Genomic DNA, 23,999 nt, shown 5'->3' with positions numbered 1-23,999 from the left:
GTAATATAATCGTGGAAAAAACGTTTTTGTTGTTGTTTTTTTTTCCGGGTTCAGGAATTTCCGACTGAGGTCCGTAGTTGGGAATACTTACTTTTTATATGGCAAAATGAGAGACCCAGGGCTCGTCTTAAAGCGTTGCAAATACCCAAGGAGAAGGAGGGATATTCATGAGGCATTACAGGATATAGTCAAATGCGTTATAACCTTAAAGAGAAATTGAAAAGGGAATAATTAGATCGATTACAGAATTTAAATACTCTGAATTTTCAAAAACTTAGCAGCACTATTTCTTTAAAATAAGGTCTCTTCGAATGCTGTTATCTTCCGTGTAGATATGTATCATTATTTGTTGTATCAATAAACCCTTTAACCATGTTTTAATGTGCTGAAAAGTGCAGTTCCATTTTAAATCACTCCATGTGTCACGGCCGTTCTTTTGCAGGCAATGGATCAAATCTAGATGACAGCAAATGAATTCCATCTTCCGCTTCTTTTATTTTCTCCTCATACTGCTTAGCCTTGACATTTAGCTTGTCATGTTGACATCCTACTCCATTCTCATTATCCAGTCCACCTCTGTAGATTTTTCTGTTATTATGAGAAGGTTATCGGTTTGCAGGAGCATAATATCTCCACACGCAACCGTGAGAGCTATGTTCATGTCGTCGCATAGACCACTATTATGCTTGCGACATGAGGTTCTTTCCTTGTAAAAATTTTGGTTAATTTGTGAAGAGGGTGCAACTCGCCGGCTCCATATTTAATGAGCCTTGAGATAGCATGTTTTGCTGTTAGACAACACAATTAAAATGGACTTGACTATTCATATAATGCATTGTGTTTTAATCTTGTGGTGTGGTGACCTTAATTGCTCAAGCTGCTAACCCAGCAGTTATTGGGAAAAGGTTTCAGACTGAGCCAGTGAATTGATTTAACAGCATAAACCAATGTTTGTCGAACTTGAAGGTCTGGTTTCAAAAATGTATTATTGTCAAAATGAATAATAGTGTTTTGCATATGAACCATGTTTTTACCCAGTGGTTTAACCGTTGTGCAGTATTTTGACCGTTTGGGGATAATTCTCTTCCACATCATTCTCGTGGTATTTTTGCCAACGGATGGCACACTCCTGGAAGTGTGATAACTAAGTGCTCGTGCCATGTTGGACTTTGTCTTGTTGTCATCATCTGGGTGAAATTTCAGCTCCATAGTGTCTTCTTTCAGTGTTTTCCCAATTGATGTAAAGATCAAAGAGTTGGACAAAATACCGCACAAGGTTTGACAACAATACACTTTGCCTGAGTCTCCCGAAAATATAAAATGAATGTACAGACGGGTGGATCGGTGCTCCAGTGGTTTGCACATCCGCCTCACACTTCAGGGACCCAAGTTCAAATACACCATGCTCTGGCTGTTCTGTGTAGTGAGTGTTTGCATGTTCTTCCTTAGCCTGTGTGGGTTCTCTCTGAGCACGCTTCCTCCCACACTCCAAAAACATGCATGGCAGAATTATAAATTGTCCTTTGGTGTGATTGGCTGCGTGAATGGTTGTTTGTCTCTATGTGCCCAGCAATTGACTGGCAACTTGTTCAGGGTGCCCCCCGCCTACTGCCAGTAGACAGCTGGGATAGGCACCAGCAAGCCTGCGACTCTTGTGAGGATCAGCGGCTCTAGAAAATGGACGGATGGATGTACGGACATTAAATAAGATGAGGAGCTCCAAAGGGATCAGCATGCCTGCTGATCTTTTCATTGATTCTCATTCGGAGATACTGTAATCCACTAAAGGTGAGCACAAATTCATATATTGAGCGGTGGAAAATGCTCGAGATCCAACAAACCTCGTATTAATAGAAAAAAAAAAAAGAAAGGCAGCAGGGACCAATGTTCAATGAGACCGTACAGAACCTGGGAAATTGGTGTGGCAAAGAGGTAAGTAATTAGATGACTCACTCAGGCCAGGCATGTATTAGACCCAAAGAAAAGGAATCGTGAGACCAATCATACCAATATAAGGAAAACAGGTCAACATTTTGAATCTATATTGTCACTCATACAAAAACACATCATACCTACAAAAATCAAATGTCAGGACAGGAGTCTCTCACTACTCATAACAAGAATAAGGAAAAAAAAATAAAATGGAAGTAATAAAAGTCGATATAGGGCAGAGAAATGAGGATTACCCACTCAGACTTTACCCTATTTAAAATGAATTGAAAATAATGATATCTTTCCTGCCTGCGACCCTTGTGAGGATAAGCGGCTAGAAAATGGAGGCATAGATGGATGGATGGATGGATGGATGGATGGATGCATGGATGGATGGATGGATGGATGGATTGATGGATGGATGGATGCATGGATGCATGGATGCATGGATGGATGGATATCTTTCTTCTTCTTTCAACCAGCACAAAACTCAAAAAGTAGAAAAGATTAATGGCACTTTGAAAAAGTGGGCTGCTTTCAAGTTCTTGTTGAATGAGATATGTGCCTGTTCAAAAGCACCTCAAGTCATGGCAAGGGGGCTGTCGTTTCTCATCCGCCACCAATATATGGCCCTCCAATCAAAAGTCACATTTTGACCTACTCCTACAGCAAATTGTTTGCATACAAAAAATGGCCAGGTATAATCCACGTCAGCTATAACTCTGGGGGTACATTTTGCAAGGAAAAATATGATTTGTACAGTGTACATTTTGTTAATACACCTCTGGGCTATCACTGTTTTCCACACCTTGATTTTAAAATGAATAATAATAATCATCATCATCATGTAGCTCGCTAGGGAATCTTACAGGCAACTAAAACATTTAGTTTTATCCAGTGTTTTTAATATCCAAGTACAGTACTTAACTTAGCCTGATTTTATTATTTGCTATCTTTACAAGTAGCAATCGCCCAAAACAATGTCACTGCAAAGAATCATCAAAGCACATTCAAAAGGCTTGAGAAGAGCAATAAAGGGGGGGAAGCGAAACAAAACAAACTTAATGGTGTCATTTACTTCATGTTGTCCTTGAGTTATTTATCACAGCAGCAGTGTTTGTGCCACCACAACAAGACACTCTCATATCAATTTTCAGACTAAATATTCCCTTTGAACATGGGGTCCAGTGCACATGTACCACCATGTAGCCGCCGTGATGAATTTTAAATTGTTGCACAAACAAACGTTACCTAATGTGCAATTTACCTCACAAATGTATTCATGTTTGTTTATTTAGCTAAATAGAAGCTATAATCAATTTAGGAAAAAAAAAAGTCTTAAACTAATATTGTTCTAAACAAGCCTCGGACAAGGCCTGTTTGCCAGTGGTTGTCAATCAGCAAACACACCTTCCTTTCCAAATAACATTCATCCCGACTCGCATTCTTCATGCTTGAATGATAAGTATCACTTGAAATACATTTACCTCGTGTATATTGACAATAGAGTGCAATGTGTCATCCAGAGGGGGACATTCAATTGATGACAATTCCCTTCAGTAGCCCAGCAATAAAAAGCAGCAGGTGAGGTTCCATGCACATCTAAATGCTAATGTTTCTTGCTCCTACAACAAATGCAGACACTAATCGACTGCATTGCTGAAATCAGTAACGGCAACATTACAACAGCAACCTCGAGAAAGAGATCGCAGTCTGATACGATTTTGTGAAAATGGAACTTGCTTTGCCAGCCAAATGACTTCGAATTATAGATGCAATGAATAATTTGCAAATTGCAAGTAATTGATTATTAAACTGATTGATAACTTGTTTCATTTAAAATTGGTGTGTAAATTCTTAGAGCCTCAACTTTAAATATTGCCACATAGACTTGGCCTAGTACTTCTATCTCATTGACTTTGCGTTGAATCAAAAGGAAGCAACTACAACTTGCTATAACAAGGGAATACTACTAAGATCATTTATCCATCCATTTTTCTAGGGTCTCTGGCCTGCTGGTGCCTATCCCAGCCGTCTTTGGAAAGTAGGCGGGAGCACTCTGGACTGGTGGCCAACTAATCACAGGGCACGCAGAGACAAACATCCATTCATACTCACAAGAGCAATTTGGAGTGCCCAATACACCTTCCATGTACTGTATGTTTTTGAAACACGGGAGGAGATCGGCGTACCCGGAGAAGACCATGCGACCACGGGGAGAATATGCAAACTCCTGCTAATTAAAAAATGTGATAAAAGCGTGGAATGTTTAAGAAAGTTAAAAGAAAAAAAAATGTTATTGTAAAATACAATTATATTTTATGAACCTTAAAGTATTTGATGTTGCTATAGATGATAAGCATTTACTTGCTATAAATTAATAGCAAAATCTTAAGTGTAGCACAGCTCTACTTTGATTTCCATCGTTGCCCAAATGTTTGCCATGCCATTATTATGGAATCCTACACTGGAATCCTCTGGGATGAGGGAATCCTTTTGGCTTTTTTCCTCTCATGAACAGGTAGTTTATTCTATAAACTAGAAAAGAATGAACTTTTATTGTAATTCAAATCCAACTCTTAGAGTTCTTGAACAGTTTCTCTTATATTCTTACATAAATGTAGACTTACACCGTAAATCTCTCAGGCCATCATTAGATGTGATGTTTAACAAAGCAATAGCTGCCCAACAGCTGCATATAAGTCATGTTTCAATATGTTGGTACTGTAACAACATGTCGGATTGCAATCATTTGAAAATAGTGCACCAGTCAAAATTTCGTTATGCCATTATTGCTATTGATTCGCTCGACATTCTGTTCGTGTGGCTTGAGAAATGTAGCAATCATTGCAAGTGACGAGAATTCCAAAGACTTACTTCTCTCATGTTAATGGCTTTCAAAGCACCGTCAGGCAACCATAGAAGATGTTATAAATAATAAAGTGTGAAATGAAGTTCCGATATTGACTGGATTTCTACAAAGTCAGTTGAAAAATGCAAATCCACAACTGCACATATTCAGAGTAGCTCCTTCAAATAAACAGCCATTGGCATTTTTCTAAGCTATTATTGACGCAAGCCACAAGATACGATCACATACGGAACTTCCAGTCACTTTACTTTTCTTTAATGAACTATGTAATATTGTCCTTATGGCTTCCATCTTGTTTTGCCTTTTCACGTTGACTATGGCTGCTTTTTTCCCCTGTGTAACAATTGCCTTTGTATCCATGCTATTTCATGGAACCTACAGTTCTTCTACAGTACTGCTGAATATGTCACAGATACTAAAGGAGTAATCAAGAAAAAAAAACATGAACATGGCTTCACAAATCCCAAGTATTGTAATGAGTAATGACCGTTCAATGATGCTGCCTTTTCATGATCGAGCTGCATAATAAGATTGTGATGATTTCACCGTGTACTCTGTTATTACCTGTTTGTAAAAATAACTCGCCATATTCCAAAGTGAAGCATCTTCAATTAATAGTATGCATTGGCGAGCTTGACAGCAGCACGATTCCAATTTTAAAAAAGGTATTAAAATACGCTGGCAGTAATACATATTGCAAAGTACCTCACCGACTCTCTTAATTACTTTTCAAGAGTCATCAAAAAAGTTCAGAATTTCCGTCTTATGTTCCATTTTCAAATACGTTCATGTAAAGGTAAAACTGTACTGCCTTTGGTTTTGCATGGCTTTGATGGAGGGAAATATTAATTGAGACACTTCTCCCAGTAGTTGAGAGAGTTCTTTCCGGGTAGATGTGCTTGGGTGATATAAAATTGAGCTCTATCAAATTAATCAGTATATTCCTAAAATGCAAGGCTTACAGAGCAAGATATATTACACAGCATGATACATTATAGCAACTGTACAAAATCCTTCCCGGGTATCATTCATGATTTCTTTTGCTTTGTCAAACATAACTATTGATTTTGTTTACAAATAGCCCATCATGTCTCATTTGTACAGCAGTTGGCATTTTTCCTCTACACCTCGAGCCCACTTTAGTATCCGTCGGCTGCAGTATGAATAAAATCCCCGCAGCCTGCAGGGAAGGTGTTTGTCCTTGAGTGCAGGTGCTATATAGCAAACTATCGACTAAGCAGGGGAGTGAGCCATTCTCAAAGGGATGATTTAGAAGAAGTGGGGCATAATATTAGCAGAAAAAGTGGGAAGATGTGTGAAGGTCCCGATGGAAATACGACGTGGCAAGCCACTCTCAATGTATTAGCATCTCAACATGTGTACATCCTCCACAGCCCTAAGGGTTTGTCATAGCTCCGTGGGAGCCCTTTACTTTTTATTGACAAGCATCTTCTGTCCCAAAGGACAACACGCTCTTCCTCAAACGCACTCCAGTTCTCCACCAACTTGCCACAATTTTAAACCAAACCAACTCAACCCGCTACTGTAATATAGGCCACACATCACATTAGCTGCAGGCTAAATATGTAGCTATTATTTTAGAAATAGAGACACATCAGCTTGGGGTCACTGTTGTACGGTATGTGCATGAACATGCTATATACGGGTATGCCTAGTTTTCTATGATTGTAATTTGTTCAGCGAATTGATATTTTCAGTGATTCGGAGAGATGGTCCGATACTTTTGACATATTTATGAATGCGATACGGTGCCGTCCACCACACATACATGCAGTATATGACACGCAAATATGCAGTACACAATGTCATTAAGCGGTCATTCCACCTTGGATAACCCAGGAAAATGGGATGTTGAAACCCCAGCCATTTCAATTTCTGTGAAATTTGGTGGAGAGTTAGCTCATAGCACCGGAAGCAAAAATGTCAAATGCATGGGATTAACGGTTTATCTTGATTTTCACAATCATGGGTCCAATTAAAAAACAAAAGATCCCTGGAAGAGATAAATCACAAAGAATTGAAACGTGGCAATTGTTTTACATGACTTTTGATAAAAAATAACTTTTGCGCTATATTTTGTCCTTGAAATCCACAAAGAGACACAACCAACCTTAATGCCACAAAGAATGAATTGTCAACTATAACATAGCAAATTATATAGGAGGGCTTTTCTCTCATATTTGAGGAAGTTGGGATACAGATCCCCCGCTCAGTAGGGCAGCGGTTAGCGCCTCACAGTTCAAATTCACCTTGCTCCGGCTTTCCTGTGTGAAGTTTGCATGTTCTCCCCGAGCCTGCAATGGTTTTCTCCGGGCACTCGGGCTTCCTCCCACGCTCCAAAAACATGCATGGCAAGTGTATTGGACATACTAAATTGTCCTTAGCTGTGATTGGGCGTGTGAATGGTTGTTCGTTTCTGTGTGCCCTTCAGTTGGCTGGCAACCAGTGTCCCCAGCCCACTGCCTGAAGTCAACTGAGAAAGGTTCCAGCAAGCCTGCAATCCTTGTGGGCATAAGCGACTCTAGAGAATGGATAAATGGGATACAGACGACAATATTCTCTTATATTAAAAAAGAAAAGCCCTCTAGTTTTTTATATACATTTTAGTTGTGCTGTTGAGGTTGGACTTGTCCCTTACTGTGAATTTTAAAGTCAAAGTATAGACAAATGGCATTATATGCAAAGCACTCTGTGTATTCAAATGTAAATTTGGTGTCAATTGCCATTTTTGCAAAGAAGTGAAAAAATAGTGCAGCATTTCAGGAGCCATTACCTTCTAATTTAGGACATCCGGTTGTCACAATTTAATGTTCATACACACAAAATTTCAGCAAAATCTGAAAAAAGGAGCATTTCACTCATTGGGTGAACTGATGTGGAATGTCCACAACAGCGAAATAACAAAATCATGGTGCAGAGAGATTAGCAAACAACTGCTTCATGGAGGATGGCAAAGACAATGATAAATTATCATTCTGCAAGAAGACAATTCTATTTATGTGTGCATTCTTAATACCTCAAACTGAAAGAAATTATCTGATCCTCACCCATATTTAATGCCTTCTTGATTAGACCATGTACCACCCTGCACAAAGATTCATGGAAATGACTTTGTGTAATCTTGCTAGACGTATGCAGTAATGCTAACTGGAACAACTGCTTATTTCACATCTAGTGGTAGTCCCTACTTTAATCTATATCTCTGGATGAATTCAACCAAATATTGCATGGAAGCTTTGGAAACGGATTTGATGAAAAACATGATGTCTGTAACCCAAGTTGTGTCTGACTCACTCTCACCACACGGACGGAGGTGGAATCGAAACGGGCTCTGAAAACCAAGATGAGGGCGAACACTGGACGTCACATCTCATTTTCCAAGACAGGCTGTGTCTGCCTCCCACCCCACGAACAACAAAGATCAAGAAACAAGCCAACAAGTGCCTGCCATCCCTATGTTCTTATGAGTGCTGACACACAGTGACACAGCCAGTGATGAAGATGATTATTTTTTGTTGGTTTGCTAAAAACACGTAAAGAAAAACACAACTTCTATCTATCTATCTATCTATCTATCTATCTATCTATCTATCTATCTATCTATCTATCTATCTATCTATCTATCTATCTATCTATCTATCTATCTATCTATCTATCTATCTATCTATCTATCTATCTATCTATCTATCTATCTATCTATCTATCTATCTGACGAAAGCAATGAAATTCTTCATTTGTTGGAGCAGCGTGTGAGAGTGTGAGAAATGTGAGATAGGCTAATGGAGAGACTTGAATGAGCTCATTATGGAAAGGAACTCACGCACCAAGCGTTTGATGAAGACGTTACAGAAGAGTCATCAACGTGAAAATGAATGCGATCGACAAGCGCCGTTAGAAAATAATACGCACCTTTACCCGACAAAGCGATGCTTATTATTGGACCAACATGAAGTATAGCTTCATGTGAACATACAAAGCATATATTTACGGAGTTCAATGGGTGTCTTAATAGCAGCGAGGCAAGCCGCCCTATTGTTAGCTCCGATGCGGAACCCTTCACAGGCTTAGCAGATCAGCATCCAGCGCTCCCCAGGATGCCCTGGAGGAGAAACGCCGATGCCCAAATCTGCGGGGCGCTTCTCGACGCAACCCGACGATTAAAACTCTCTACTGTCATTCCGTTTGATTAAAAGTCAGTCTTACCTGGGTAGCGTTGCCGTGCCCAAAAATTCAGCTCCTCCCGAGAGCAATGAGAGCTAGTGTTGGCAGGCCGAACATCCCTCAGCTTGTCTCACCGACAGAAAGCGTACCGACTCTGACAGTAGCGGCGCCCCGGAACCAGCATAGTGGCATAAGAGTCCACTGCGGCTGTCTGGGTGGTTGGTTGTACGAGGGCTCAATCAGCTGCGCGAAACGTCCCGGAAAATAAGATAACATACGCCTAATCATAAATAAAAAAGAATTGTATATGATGTAATATTAAAAACAATTAGTCTCATTGACTGAATAGTTCAGTTCAAAACCAAGGTTTAAAAAATGATTGCTGCTGCCTGTTTTAAACAATGCCGGTTGCATAATTTGGCAAAACAACTACAAAAACAAAATCCTGTGCTTTTATGCTTTCTAGATGATATCTACACAGTATATTTTAAATGAGTGCACTTTCCCATACGCAAGCCCATACCTCGGCCGACTTCATGTGCTTGAGTGACTTTAAGAACACATTCAAACAACTTCACAAATAGGTTTGAACAACTTGATCAATAAATTCCAATGACTTTGCAGCACAGTCCAAAGACATATTGCCCAAAATAATTTAGTCCACATTGGCACTTTGACGCTTAGCAGGGGTCACCAACGTGTTGCCTGTGGGCCAAGGGTCGCATGAGTACTCTGCAGGCCTGTAATGCAAAATAGCTTACAAGTGATAGAACCTTATGATTTTCTAGGAATTTTACATACAATGATTCATATATATTGAATTTACATGACATACTGCTCTTAAAAGACATTTACTACAGCATTATAGTGAGAAATCATTAACAGGATGTGTGAAAGTGGATTTAACGTTAACCAATAAGATTATGACAGATACTTTAACCAAATTTGTAATTTCAGAAGTGTGTATCAAACAAGTAACTCTTTGTATTATACAGTACCAAAGAAGTAGCTTTCAGTTTCGCAACGTTTGGTGTTTCCTGGTACATAAATATTGACTGCAGTGTCATGCAGTGGTTCTCAACATTCAGTGATGTATTCCCAATAAAACATCCTTCATTTCTTCAGCCAACTAATTTGCTCCTCATTTGCTTGATTATATATTAAAAAAAATATACTTGAAAGAAAGTTTCGTACCATCCATGTCTGATTAAATAAACATTGGAAATACATTTATAGTGGTCCCTGTTGGTGTATATTGAAAATATAGATTGTGTAACATCATGTTTTATTCATGACTCATCTGCTTCAAAATTAAGTCACTAATGACAATACACATCAATCCATTAACTTAACAGTTTATCCTCATAAGAGTCGCTGGCATGCTGGAGTCTTTCCTGGCAGTCTTTGGCAAGTAGGCGGAGTACATCCATGAGTTGGTTCAACCAGACTGGTTGCCAGCCAATCAGAAGGAACATAAAGATGAACAACCATTCACACTCACAAAAAACACCTGAGGATAATTAAGAATGTCAAATGTACCTACCCTGCATGTTTTTTGGAAATGTGGGAGGAAACCTGAGGAAGCACCTAGGCACGGGGAAAGCATGCAAACTATACTGTACACAAGACCTGTGCATGTAAGGTGTGACGTACTTACGACAATACATACTACATACGGCGAGAATACCTTGCTTCTCCAAATCTTTAGCACTATTTTTTTTTTTTTTACTCCTCCCTGGATTATGTTCCTCCATGTGCTTTTGTGTGTGTTTTTTTTTTCCTATTGCAAGCTCTCAATCAGTCAATCAATCAATCAAGAGCGTAACTATGGTTGATTTTATAAAAATTACATCGGGAACGGTATTGCCTTCAGTTGTACTGCAGTTTTGCGCTTTCCACTTGTGTCATTTTTCATACAGGTTTAAACAAAATAACATGTCTATTAATAGAATGTACAGATAACAATTTTGTAATGAGTAAGAGTAAACCTCACAAGGCAAATGAATTCAAGAAAAAACACATTCTACAAATTAATAACGTGTATTATTTTTGGCATTAACTGTCTAGTCCTACCATGCAGGCTTATTTAAATGTTTTAGGACGAACTGCGTGTAGGCTCAGGTCAATTAAATCATATCACTAACCTGACAATGACAGATTCTATAAGATGAATACATTTGCATTTTTGTTTTTAAAATAGCATTTTTGCTTGAGGGTTAACACCTTTTTAGGGTCAAATGACTACTTTATGTAAACACAATATTAACTAAATCAATGTAATAGTCTCACCTCATGTGTTCCCGAGCTCTGCATGGCTCTGCTTTGAAATTACCTTTTAAATATTAAACAGCAATCTGTCTCCAAAAAGCTTCATTTCATGCACAAACAATAAAAAAGTGCAATGATTTAAAGTAGCGTTTGCTGTTAAGATATTCACTTTTAGATTGCACTTTTGTCTTTCCTGTTGTTTTAACATAAACATCAACGAAAATCATGATAAACTATGAAAAACGAGGCCAAAGTGAGTTGTTCATTCATACGTCAATGCTGCCACCTAGTGGGATATTTAGTATTGCAATAATGAGCATTTCAAAACTAATGGGGCTTCTCTTGGCGTCTGTAATAGATGCACATCAATACAGTTGATAATTAGCATTTGAATATGTTGCATTATACTGCATTCCTTTTATAAAAAAAAAAAAATTGTCACGTTATTTGATAAATATATAAACTTGCTTCCCTTGATGTGAGGTTTAATATGTTCTATAATTGCGATGAAGTAATTGTGGAATTGAGAAGTAGTTGTCAAGTCCCCACTAGCACAAATGCATGCGTTGCCAGCTTCAATATGTTTAGTGATGACGTGGCTATTGATGGAAGTTCGTTCAAATCAAGACAATTGCAACAAAAGTGACAGGATGGAGTCTCTTTGTGCGGATAGATAATGATCCTAAACAACAACGGAAAATCAAGACTATATGTCAAATTAGTGAGCGGAATGGCCTATATTACGAGAAAAGCCGGACTGACACTGAAACGAAAACTAAATAAATTGAAAGCTGTATTTACAAGCAATCAGTAAGTGAAGGTGCATGGTTTCAGTACTCGTTCGGGCAATGCACTTCAGGGAACACGTTTGGTGACGTTTTTAGAATTGCAAACATTTCGAATCACTCTTCTTGGTGACGGTAATGGCTGTTTTGAAGCGGGACACTAGAGGTCAGTAGTAAGCTACTCAACAGGACGCGCCGCTCGCGAACGTGAACGGTAAATTGATGTGCTATGATTATCGACAGGACAGGGCTGTTGCTGTAATGTCTTTCTTATTGCAACTACGCATTACTCATGAGATTGACACTTTTGTGCAACGACGGCGTCACCGGGGCAAAGCAGAAAAACTTAAACTATCTGAACGCGAGTCAGTCTTGAGCATATAAGCACGATGCGCGCACATATCCCCACGTTAACACAATTATACCACCAGCACTGAAGAGCGATGAAAACGGGGTAGCTTTTGATATTAAATTATTGATGAAGTAACGACCGGTGACATGAGGAAGATAAACGAATCTGGCGTCTGCGTTATGTTTCGCATTTATTCATAATATCCGGCATTCCTTCTCATTTTTCTCTACAAAAATATGGCCAAGAAAGCAACACGTTATGGAATCAGCATTCTGGCTTACAGCCAACAGTTCCTGTGATCATCAGTGTATGAATATAAAAAAGTCCTTCAATGTACTCATTCATGTGTCGTGTGCGATCACGTATGAGAATGCGTGGATGATGAAATGACCAACACATGCAGGCGCGCCGATCTCGTCGCCCCAGCCTCCGACCTCCTCCCGACTTTCTTCACGTCACCCCGCCCGTCTGTCTGTCGGATCCTCCCTCAAACCCTCAGAATCATCCCCGAGAGCCACTTGAAGCTGCGAAAAGAGACGGAGGGAGAAAGTGAGAGAGCCAAAAATACACGCAGACACCCCACATCACCTAGACTACCTGCTCCGGCTCAGCAAGGGGAGGAGGACGCACAAGTGCAGGCGCGTCCATGCGTGCCGACCGAGCGAGACAATAAAAGGACAACAACACATCGAAAACTGGAATGAGAGTTTAGCTAAGACACTCTTTGGGGGCGAAGAGCTTATCTTTGCTGCGAGAATCAGCCTAAATGAGTACATTCTGAGAAGAGTCATGCATCTCAACAGAGAAGATAACACCAGTGGTGAGTAAAATAATATATTTCTATGCAGTATCTTTTCTGTGGACAAAACAACTGCTCCATTTTACGGAGTTTAGAGGTTTCGCTTTGCTTAGCAGATGCCCTTGAGTATGTCACGTTCATGTCAGGCAGTGATGCTGGGGGTCATTGCAACAAGCTGCCAACTGCCATCTCCTATTGCTCGTCTGCCCCCCACCCCCTCCCCAAAACACACTCACAAAGCGTGCATCGCAGTCAGATGGGATGTTGCAACGCACCTGAGGTGTCCAGTTCGTGAGGCGGCCACTGGAGCACTTGTTGTGCTCGATGTGGCCTCAGCACAATATCACAAGGTCATCCATACGCGGTCAAATTAATGAGCAGTCTGCTTGTTTGCATGTCTCCCAAGTGTGTGTGTGTGTGTGTGTGTGTGTAATAGTGTTCTTGTCCATGTGTGGCTGGCAATAGCAGTCACCAAGATGTGTGTGGTTTATCCTTGAGGTCAGGTGAAACAAATATGATGTGGAGTGAGACAAACCTTTCCATCCAGATATGTTACGACTTAGTAAGTATAGCTTGCCATGCAACTGCCTGCACCTACACCATATGTAGAAGACTGAAGTCGCTAACACCTGCTGCTCTTTGGGACTTTAAGAAAAAGAGGAAGCACAATTGATTCAAAATGCATATGTTTCTGGTGCTGCACATACATTTCCAACAATAGCTGATGGATTTGCAGCAAGGTACACTTTATCTCAACGTAAGTTTGATTTCTCCTCTGGTTGGGTGTGAAGAAGGAAACTGGCATATTTCCAAAATATACTTACTATTTTTACACTCCATACCTGGCACTTTTTTCTGCGCTTACACATTTATATGGAAAATGACTTTTTAAGTGCAACAATCACACAGATTAGAATAATTCAGGAGACGTTATTTGATTGACTTCAATATTCACTATGACCGATCATCTCTATGCGGATTTGTGTGTGGGCGTGCGTGCATGTTAAATGATACATCATTAGCAGGTCCATTCGTTCCGTTGTAAGTATTATTGTCATATTTGAACAGCTTGCTAATTGTGATACAGTGTTCCCTCGTTCTTACCGGTTAATGGGGATTGAACCCCCCCAAACCCCAAACCCGAAATCCGTGAAGTTGGACCCTTCGAATCTTTGAAACTGTGTATTTTGCTACTAGCACTTTTCAAAATGTGAAAAGTATTTTTACATTACATACTTGAGACAAAGATTACTTCAGTACACACATTAATGATTAAATATGTAATTATTGAAACTTACAAAGTAACTGTACTGTTATCTTTTGATTAGGGCATGAGTTGTAATCGACAGTACAGTAACTGTACTTGTCGAAGTGTAAGTGACATGTGTGTTTACAGTCAACTTGTCAGTTTGGCATGCAGGAAACCTTCACAGTGCATCTCTGCGCTTTTTAGCTTTTTTTTTTCTTTTTGTGAAAACAAAACCCAACAAAAGCAGCAGGCACTAAAGGCGCGAAAAACGAAGCGCGAAGTGGCAAGGGAACACTGCATTACAATTTTGGCAAGCAATTGTTTTAGCGTTGGTACTTAGCTTTTAAAGATGCCAAGCTTTGTGGCAGCTAATATTTTGCTTCTACAAGCCAAATAGCTAAACAGTGACTGTTAATTGCTCTTGAAATATCACCAGAAATTACAGTAGTTGCAATTTCATCAGAAAATACATTGCGCTAGTAGTGCAATAGTGAAAATCTAAATGCACTAAGCAAATGTTATTGCACCACTTTAATCTCCAACAAAAACAAAAACATCTTGTTACTTTAGATATACGTATAAGAGCAATAGCTTGTGCTTACAAATATATATTCTCTCAGGTTCTTGACTCCATTGACACAGGGACAGATAGTTGTGAAAAAAAAAAGAAAAGATAAACCAATTTTATTCTAAATGTTTAAAAATATGATGAGTATAGCTGTAACCAGCATCACAAATCTTTTTGTCTCTCTCATCCAATATATTGGATTTAAAAGTCAGGAAAGTCAGGATACACACACAGACATATACATATATATATATATATATATATATATATATATATATATATATATATATATATATATATATATATATACAGTCGGCCCCCGGCTTACGAGCACCCTGATTTACGAACAATTCGCCTTACGAGCGTGGATCAGGAAGATTTTTGTCCTCCGCTTACGAACAAACCTCTCGCCTTACGAGCAATTCGACATGCCAGCCATTGAGTATGTAGAAATGTTCTCGTTTAATTGCGTCGATAAAATCAACAGTAGCGACATCATCAATCATCAGTAGATACTTGTGGCAGTAACGTGAACGCTATTGGTCTTACAACGTCACACTGACTGTCTCACTCACGGTGTCTAAATATATTACCATTTAAGTGTAGTGTTTGTACAGCTAAAGGGAAAAACAGCTGACATGAAATTAAATGTGCCGATTGCAGGACAAAGAATTGTCATTGGTTTAAATGTGTGTTTTTTTTTAAATTAATTGTCAATACATTCCAACCGTTTAAAAAAAAAGTGCGAATAATTATCAGTCAGTCACGGAGATGCGAATATGCTATTGGTCGATTAAGGTCACCCGGTCTCACTCACGGAGATGCTATTGGCCGGCGTCACACGTCAATCACAGAAATGCCGATATGCTATTGGCCGAACGCCTTTATCTAGCTTGATGGGACAGGATGGAAGAAAGGAGAGAAAATTAGTGAAAAACGGAATGTTGTGAAGACTTTGCAAACTTTATCTGTTAGACATAGCTTCTAAAATTACTAGCAGCGGTAAAGAAAGAAATAAGAGGATGATGTTTTAGTATCTGTGTGATTTGCACCCTGACTGAAAGAGTTACTGTAACACTGTAAGACCAATAGCATATCCATCGCCATGTTAACTGTAAGCGTTGGACTCTGCCCCCCTCTGCTTACACCCAGCTCAAGTCTCGTCGTTTCAAAGGTAAAAGCTATTTATCCATTGTATATATTGTATAATGCAAGTGTACAGCAGATTATGTCACTCAGTTTTAATATATGTATACAGTGTGACGTTTTTACCTAAGGCTTCGGCGCGCGTTGCACGCATTCACGAATTAACATGGGTTTGGATTGCCCGCTATACACGCTGAACGGATTAAGTTCGTAACCCGGGGGCCCACTGTATATATATATATATATATATATATATATATATATATATATATATATATATATATATATATATATATATATATATATATATATATATAGCTAGCCCAAGTGGTTTTAAATAAGATGTTATTAGGTCTTTCATGAGATCATGTACCCTGGATGCTTGATTATGCATATTAATTCTAATTACCCAAGGGCATCATAATGGCTCCTGCATCGTATTGTTTCTGAGTCATTTTTACAGTGTGGTCCCTCTATGCATAGTTGGCTTTTTATTTACTATGGTTTCGGTTAGAACTGCTTTATTATGTATCTCTTTACAAAGCCACGACAAATTGTATTTTTGACCCAAAGTGTAGCTTTTACATGATTGATCGAAAATTCTACTTTGTAGAATGAAGAAAAGGTCAGATCCAAACTGTATATTTTGTGTTAGACAAAAACAATAATAGCAGGAGTTACCATTAAATTGCCAATTACACTGTAAGCTCTGACATATTTTCAGAAACTGCCAATTGATAGATCAGGGCGGGGGCTCCAGCGGCTTTTATATACCGTATTCCTTTCTATGATATACAGTAAATGCAAAAAAAAAAAAAAGAAAAATCTGGTTCGCGGTACTGTGGTTGGCGAACACTGATCTGGGGCAGCTGGTCTGAAATGGGGGTGCAACTACACCTGGGGACAAATGAAGACAATGCAGGGGGTATGTGAGATTTTAACAGGGTTACTGCAGGTATAGGCAAATATAATTTCATGTTTTTTTAATGTCCTGACAGGAACAATACAGATTTTCTTTCAGGGTGAGAGCAAATTAATTGGAACCTGGAGCAGCGCAATGTTAAATTCTGTTATAGTGATTCCCTTGTGAAACATCGTATGCCTTTTTGTTTAAGTTCTATATTGACGCACGTTGTCTTTAGAGACACAATGTTCCGAAAATGATTAAATCAGGCACAGATGACACAGCACTCAGTTTTAAGTGTTTTTCCTTTTTTTCTTGATATATTTTATTCAAAAAATGCATTGCGCTTGTACTTGACTGAGAAATATTTCAGAGAGGGTACATTGTTTAAAAATGTTGAGAACCACTGATCCATGTTATTTTCTACCGGCCCAAAATTTCAAATAAATAGTAAGGAAGGGAAGGCCAAGTTATAAATAATACTATGAAACAAACAAATAAAAAGATACGTTTTGAGCCACAACCTCAGCGGGAAAAACTCATAGATTTACAGATGTAAGATTAAGTATGTACAGCAACACACTAATGTAGGATTCACCCCAAAACAAATCTTTGTCTGTGCTTCAGACATCAGATTTTCAGTCCATTTTGAATAGAAGATGAAGGTAATAGCTTTTATGATGCTTCTACGTGCTTCTTTTCAGATATTATCTTTAGTGAAAGATCTGCATTTACCGCCACCCCCCTTATTTACAACACATGCACAAAAATAATTTCATTTCTTATTCATATTTGTATTGCAATAATAACAGGCATAAATATACTTCAATATACCCCTTGGGTCTAAAGGTCCATTAGTAAGCTCTGTGGATAATGAGTACGCATGCTAGTGAGAACACAATCAAGCAGGCAAGATAAAAAAAAATGATAGGCTCTTCGAGCCTTTTCTCGCCTCATTCCTAAATTACAAAAAGGGTAAACAACATTTCAAAAAGCAGTTCAAGCTTTTAAAATTGTGCATTTTGTTACAAATAATAAATGCTGCAAAAGGTGAATGTCCGTTATGTATTAAATATTTTGATATCAATATAATTATATATAATTATTATCATTATAATATAATTATATATACATATAACATTCAATATAATTATACATATAATTACATTATAAACATAATTATGTGTTGAATGTTAGAAAACTTGGAAAACATTACCTGCTGTCCTCATCCTATCAAGTTGACTTTTACTGGTCCAAAAGTCATCCTTTTGTTTTTTCTTTTTTTTATCTATACTGCTCAATTAGCAGCGCTCCTTCCGTGCAGAGGTCGTGCAGCGCTGGAGTCGAGCTAACTTACAGACCAAGCAGATCACCAGTCAGTGACAAACTGACTTGTAGACAGGCATCCATTCGCACTTACAGTACATAAACCTACTGTAAGTTTATTTTGCTCAATGATGACGCCCAATAATTCGCTTTTCATGCCAATCGCATGGCATATAATGACAAACGATCATTTTGACTAGATAAAGCTGAGCTGCACCTTGGACAGATTGCCAGTAAGACTGGGGAAAAAAAAGATTCAACCTCTTCAAAATGCGTTCAATATGCTTTGTCCTCCTTTAGTCTTTTTGTCGTTTGGCTTTTTGAAACGGCTGTCATCTGTAGCTCATTATTTTGGTGTGATGACAAGTAGGGATGAACTCACATTATGAACTCTTGGATAGTAGACACATCTGTTCGAAGAATAAACTCCAAACTTGAACCGTGATGGGTGACACATTCCATATGTGGACACATGCATCACTAGATTCGGTTAAAATAGAAATCTATGGAGAAGCTCCTTACATAACTCTGTTACAGCAGCATGGCTGCACTAAAGACACAATTCTCATAATTCTCTTTTGTCTTTGTTGTGCCTCCTCTCACTTGACCCCATTTGGCAGCATGTCTGGTCGTACTTTTTGCTTTGCAATTATTGATAAGTAGTTTCTAGGAAAAAAAACAACAACAACAAAAAAACAAAAACAGAGTGCCAGGGATGAAAAGGTTTTGCGATCTGGATGAGGTTGCATCAAAAAAGTAGCCTACCAAGAGTGTGGGATGAAAGAGTTACTGACAAATATAGGGAGCTGATGGACAGAAATAGATAACTGGAGACTGATGCAGAGAGGAAAAGTGAGGCAAAGTCTCGATTTTGAGAGAAGAACTTTGTTCCAGTTCCCGAAAGTAAGTGCTTTTGAAGAAGAGACAAAAGGGAGAAGAAGACACACACTATGCCTTTTAATTTGTGAACTCATTGAAGCAACACTTGTCTCCAGACACTGACAGCGATGATGGTACTAAAGCAAGAAAGGATACCACTACAAGCAGGCTGTCCTTTTTGTCTACTACCAAATGTTTGAAAACAGAACGACTCTTCAAAGGTTTTGACTAAGGGCTAAATATTCATACAAAATGCAGCTTCTCAAGCATAAAAAGTGTCATGTCTCGATGTGCAAACCTCATTTGCGTGTTTACGATTTGGGTGCAATGGTGGGTGTTTTGGTTTATCAAGGGTATTTCTGACGTGAACCAGGCGTCCATAACAATTTGGTGACACAAAAAAGTACCGTATTTCTCCGAGTACGAGTCGACCCCCCTTTTTTACTTCAATTCAAGTGAATTTTACAAAAAAACGATTAGAAGTTTACCCCTGACTTTAGCGGTTACATAGATTATGGCTGTCCAAATATAACACATGCTGTGTGTTATTAAAATGATGAAAATGCAAATATTAAATGACACATTTCTTCATCGTACATCTATTGACAAAAATTCTGAAATTCATGTTGCAACAACAACATGATTTGAAGTTTCAACGCTTTATTTTTTTTGACACAGCTGAAAGTTTGAAAAGCCCTAAAAGTGATCATCACTATCTGACACGCCAAATAGCGCCTGCCATTTAACTCACGGACGACCGCTCCTTGCTGCTCGTCATCTGCGCAAACATCCTCGTTACTCTTCCACCGGTAGTCATTTTCGGACCCGTCCAATTTGTTTGAAATGAAGGTCTTCGGAGATTATTTGCTGATCATTTTACTTGGGATGTTCTTTCCCCAAATTGCGACGGTTGTGAGATCAGAGCGTGGAAGGTTGCCCTTCTCGTAAATGAGATGATAATACTTATTTCACATTTGAATGAATGCTTTTCAAACACAGACTTGTGAAAAAATTGGTCTGTTTTGAGTTATGCAGTTACAAGTCAACCCCCATAAAATGAGGTTGAAAATGAGGAAAAAAAATCTCGACTTGTACTCGGCAAAATACGGTACTAAACTTTTGATCGTATTTGATTCAAATGTGGGTGGCACAGTAGACGATAGGTTAGCTGGTCTGCCTCACTGTGCCGAGGCCGTGGGTTCACGTCAAGCTCCGTCCTTCTTATGTGCATTTTGCTTGTTGTCCCTGTGCCTGTGGATTTTCCACGGTACTCCTATTACGACCGTGTCGCTAGGCGCGTTATGACGCGATGTGTGTGGAGAGGTCATATGCCCTGGCACATTATATTAAGGGCATTGAGAACTGGTTCTCAACCAGAGCCAATTTCTGATGCTCTGTCTCAAGTCATGGCTTTTAGGAATAATGATTTTTGGGGAAAGTGATGCCCCCTGTGAGTTTTTGTCTTTTATGGAATATGTTTAGTTCTTCTGGCGTTTCTTTTACTTTGGTACATGAAGTCGTTTTCAATCAGTTACTTTGACTCTGGGCAAAGCTTTAGTTGATAGGCTACTTCAATTTGGACAGAATTTGCCTAACCTCATATACTGTATGTATCTTTCTACCTGTGTAGTGAGTATGAATATATTTGACATCTCTGCTGTACAATACGCTGCACTGTAAAAGGACGGTTTCATTCCTTTTCCCACTGTCCTTTTCCCAGCAAACACATTAATTCTTGACAGGTAAATTATTCATTAGAGGTGGTGGCCAAGCAATTAAATAAACTAATGCAAAGATGCTCCCAGGGACTATTAAGAGTAACACAAACATTTACTTCACAGTGAATTACATTGAGCCGGATGCACATCAGTATTATTAGGAGTCCTGGCTTACTGGGAGGGAGGCACTGTCATCGATGGAAGATGTCGACCTTACACAAGCGTGCGCAGCTACTGCCCCCCCCCCCCCCCCCCCCCACTTTGGTTGGCATCCATTTAATATCCTGCAGGCCCTAGCTGGCATCCAACAACGACTATATTTCATTCCTTGTGCCAGCCATCAAGCTGTATGTATGTGCTTGAAAATCCAGGTCGGTATAAACGTATGTACAATATTCAATCAATGTTAGTTTCTGGGTAATCTGGGGTGAGAAAGAGGTCTCACAGGGACTTGCTTTGATTATTCTGGCGGTCTCGGGGAACCGAGCAATTGCAGGTCATACTTATACTAAAATAACTCTCATTAGTTGACTGGCTGCCTCAGAGTTTTCATCCATTTATGTCAGTGGATCCTGAAACTTTGAATATGTTAAGAATGAATTTAACAATCCATCATAAAAATGAGAATAAATGATCATTTATAAATCCAATAATGTTGCACTGAAAATTGTGTGAACCAATAGAATTTCCTAGATTAGATTACTTCATAATATGTCATCAAATTTTCATGCGAAGTCCAAAAATTGACATGTACATGACCCGAACTTTAAGGAGAGAACGCCTAGGTGGGTGAGGAAAAGTGGTATATACCTTTTACCAATCCAAACGAACATCATGTATCCAGTTTGAATGGAATGGCAAAGATGCGTTCAGTCTGCGCACCCTACATTTGGATGTAAATGTGTCATGACGTCGTCCAATGCGCGCTTTCAAAATGACGGCATCTTGTCAGAAGCAACAGGAGAACTTCTTTTAAAATACTTGTAACTCTTTTTATGAAGATGTTGCTTTGTTGCAATTACTGCGCTAAAGAAGCAAATGAACTCCAACTTTACAAATGATGTGATCGATGTTGTGTCACACGATTGATCTAATGTAAATGGCAAAGTAAAATACAGTAGATCAAGGTCACATATAACGGGAGATCGTCTCATTTGAAATGATTTAAATTGGAATTCCCCAAAAAGTCTCAACGTAAACCCAGACTACGTTGTGCAAAATCACCAGATTGTGTTCTCTTAAACACTTCCAAATATTGAATTAAATCCCCTCTCTACCAAATGTGGAATGGTTATCCTGCATGATTTTTAGAAGAAGAAAAAATATATATGACCACATTGGATTGCGTAATTCGTTTCATTAATGACATCGGTTCTTGCAATTTTCTGTACCCTTTTAAATGTTAAACATATATTGCAACAGTGCAAATTTTCTGTTGTATTTTTAGTCTAAATAGTATATTTGTCCCCTTTATTTCTATATTCCGCTCATTCCCGCTCTTACTGGCTGGGATGCGATGAATGTGTGAGTGTTAGCAAGAAGCTGAAAGAAAAAACAGGATCATTATTCTAAAGTAAATGAGAATTTAAGGTGTGTTTTTTTTCAAAGCTCGAAGTGCTAAAACTCAACTCACAGCAAAATCAAGAAAGTGTATTATCTATAATATCAAATCTGCCTTGACCTGCACGCTCGCACTGGCAATTGCAATTATTCTGTTTTGTTATCGGCCATCTACAGCGTTCTCTCTGGGGAAATGAAATGGAGAAATATGAGGGCGCAGGTTTGTTTATGGGTTAGCCTAATGGAGGGCCCCATCACACAAATGAAGATGCTTGCTCATGCACACGTCTTTTTTCGCAATGAGGGGTGACAACATCTGCATCTATGTAATGTGGAATATCAGGCAGACTCTGTACCACACAAGTGTGACTGGCTTGCATTTTTCAATCAATTTCCTTCTCTCTCATTTTAATAGATTGTTTTATTTTTGATGATTGATCAAAATTGCCATCGCATTAAAGATGCAGACATTATGATGATGAAAAGAGGTCAAGAATAATGAGGGTGGGAAAGAAGGGGGAGGGGATCAAGTGCAACAGTGGTATGATTTAGGAGACAGGCCAAACCAAGGTGATGCAAACAGCAAGAAAAGATGGATTGAGGAAATTGGATTTATGTCTTGGCAAGCGTGCTCAAGGAGCTCTACAGTCATGCAACGTTGAGAGCAAACCAAGCCCTTTGGCCATCACGGATCTTTCTATCTATCTATCTATCTATCTATCTATCTATCTATCTATCTATCTATCTATCTATCTATCTATCTATCTATCTATCTATCTATCTATCTATCTATCTATCTATCTATCTATCTATCTATCTATCTATCCATCCATCCATTCATCCCGCAGGCTTGCTGGCGCCTATCTCAGCTGGCAGTAGGCGGGGGACACCGTGAACTGGTTGCCAGCATATTGCAGGGCAGACAGAGACGAACGACCATTCATGCGCCCAATCACACCCAAGGATAATTTAGTATGTCCATTTCACCTGCCATGCATGTTTTTGGGGAGTGGGAGGAAGAACATGCAAACTCCACACAGGAAGGCCGGAGCCAGGTGGCTTTGACCTTTTTTCTTCACCGAGTCGCCCTTCTCTCTCTCTCTCTCTCTCTTTCTCTCTCTCTCTCTCTTTATTTATATATATATATATATATATATATATATATATATATATATATATATATATATATATATATATATATATATATATATATATACTTGTGTGGTGTTGGCCCCTAGCTCTAGATAGATATACTATGTGATCAGATAACCAGGTTAAAATCCATCTAGTTAACAGGTACAGCTAACAGAATATTAAACAAATAAATAAATAAACAAAGAGCTTTACCTGTAATCTTCCAATCCATTTCCCCCCCTCTGGCTACCTATCTGAGGCTTTGGGTCTCAGCATACAACTAGATTGCAAAGTCTCCTTGTGATATTGTCCTATAATGTGGCAA

The 23,999-nt window shown here is 38.9% G+C and overlaps 2 protein-coding genes across 6 annotated transcripts in view; one reads left to right on the top strand and one right to left on the bottom strand.

Annotated features, from left to right (window-relative positions):
- apba2b (amyloid beta precursor protein binding family A member 2b) overlaps window positions 1-9,163 on the bottom strand; it is a 46,129-nt gene extending 36,966 nt beyond the window's left edge. For both annotated transcript variants that reach the window (XM_088413566.1, XM_088413567.1), the window contains exon 1: window positions 9,029-9,163. The gene's annotated coding sequence lies outside the window, so the exon portion shown is untranslated. The remainder of the gene's footprint in view (window positions 1-9,028) is intronic.
- A 3,662-nt stretch (window positions 9,164-12,825) lies between these two features.
- syt7b (synaptotagmin VIIb) overlaps window positions 12,826-23,999 on the top strand; it is an 86,364-nt gene continuing 75,190 nt past the window's right edge. For 2 of the 4 annotated variants that reach the window (XM_088413943.1, XM_088413942.1), the window contains exon 1: window positions 12,827-13,211. In XM_088413943.1, the coding sequence (XP_088270069.1) occupies window positions 13,181-13,211 (31 nt within the window). In that variant the 5' untranslated portion in view covers window positions 12,827-13,180. Of the gene's footprint in view, window positions 13,212-23,999 lie in introns of all 4 variants that reach the window. The other 2 variants (XR_015865485.1, XM_088413944.1) reach the window with 2 other exon arrangements.

The sequence above is a fragment of the Hippichthys cyanospilos genome, chromosome 4, assembly GCF_059441005.1.
Source record: "Hippichthys cyanospilos isolate Australia breed blue-spotted pipefish chromosome 4, RoL_Hcya_1.0, whole genome shotgun sequence".
NCBI lineage: Eukaryota > Metazoa > Chordata > Actinopteri > Syngnathiformes > Syngnathidae > Hippichthys > Hippichthys cyanospilos.
The sequence above is the reverse complement of the archived record's forward strand: the minus strand, read 5'-3'. Positions and strand labels throughout refer to the sequence as shown.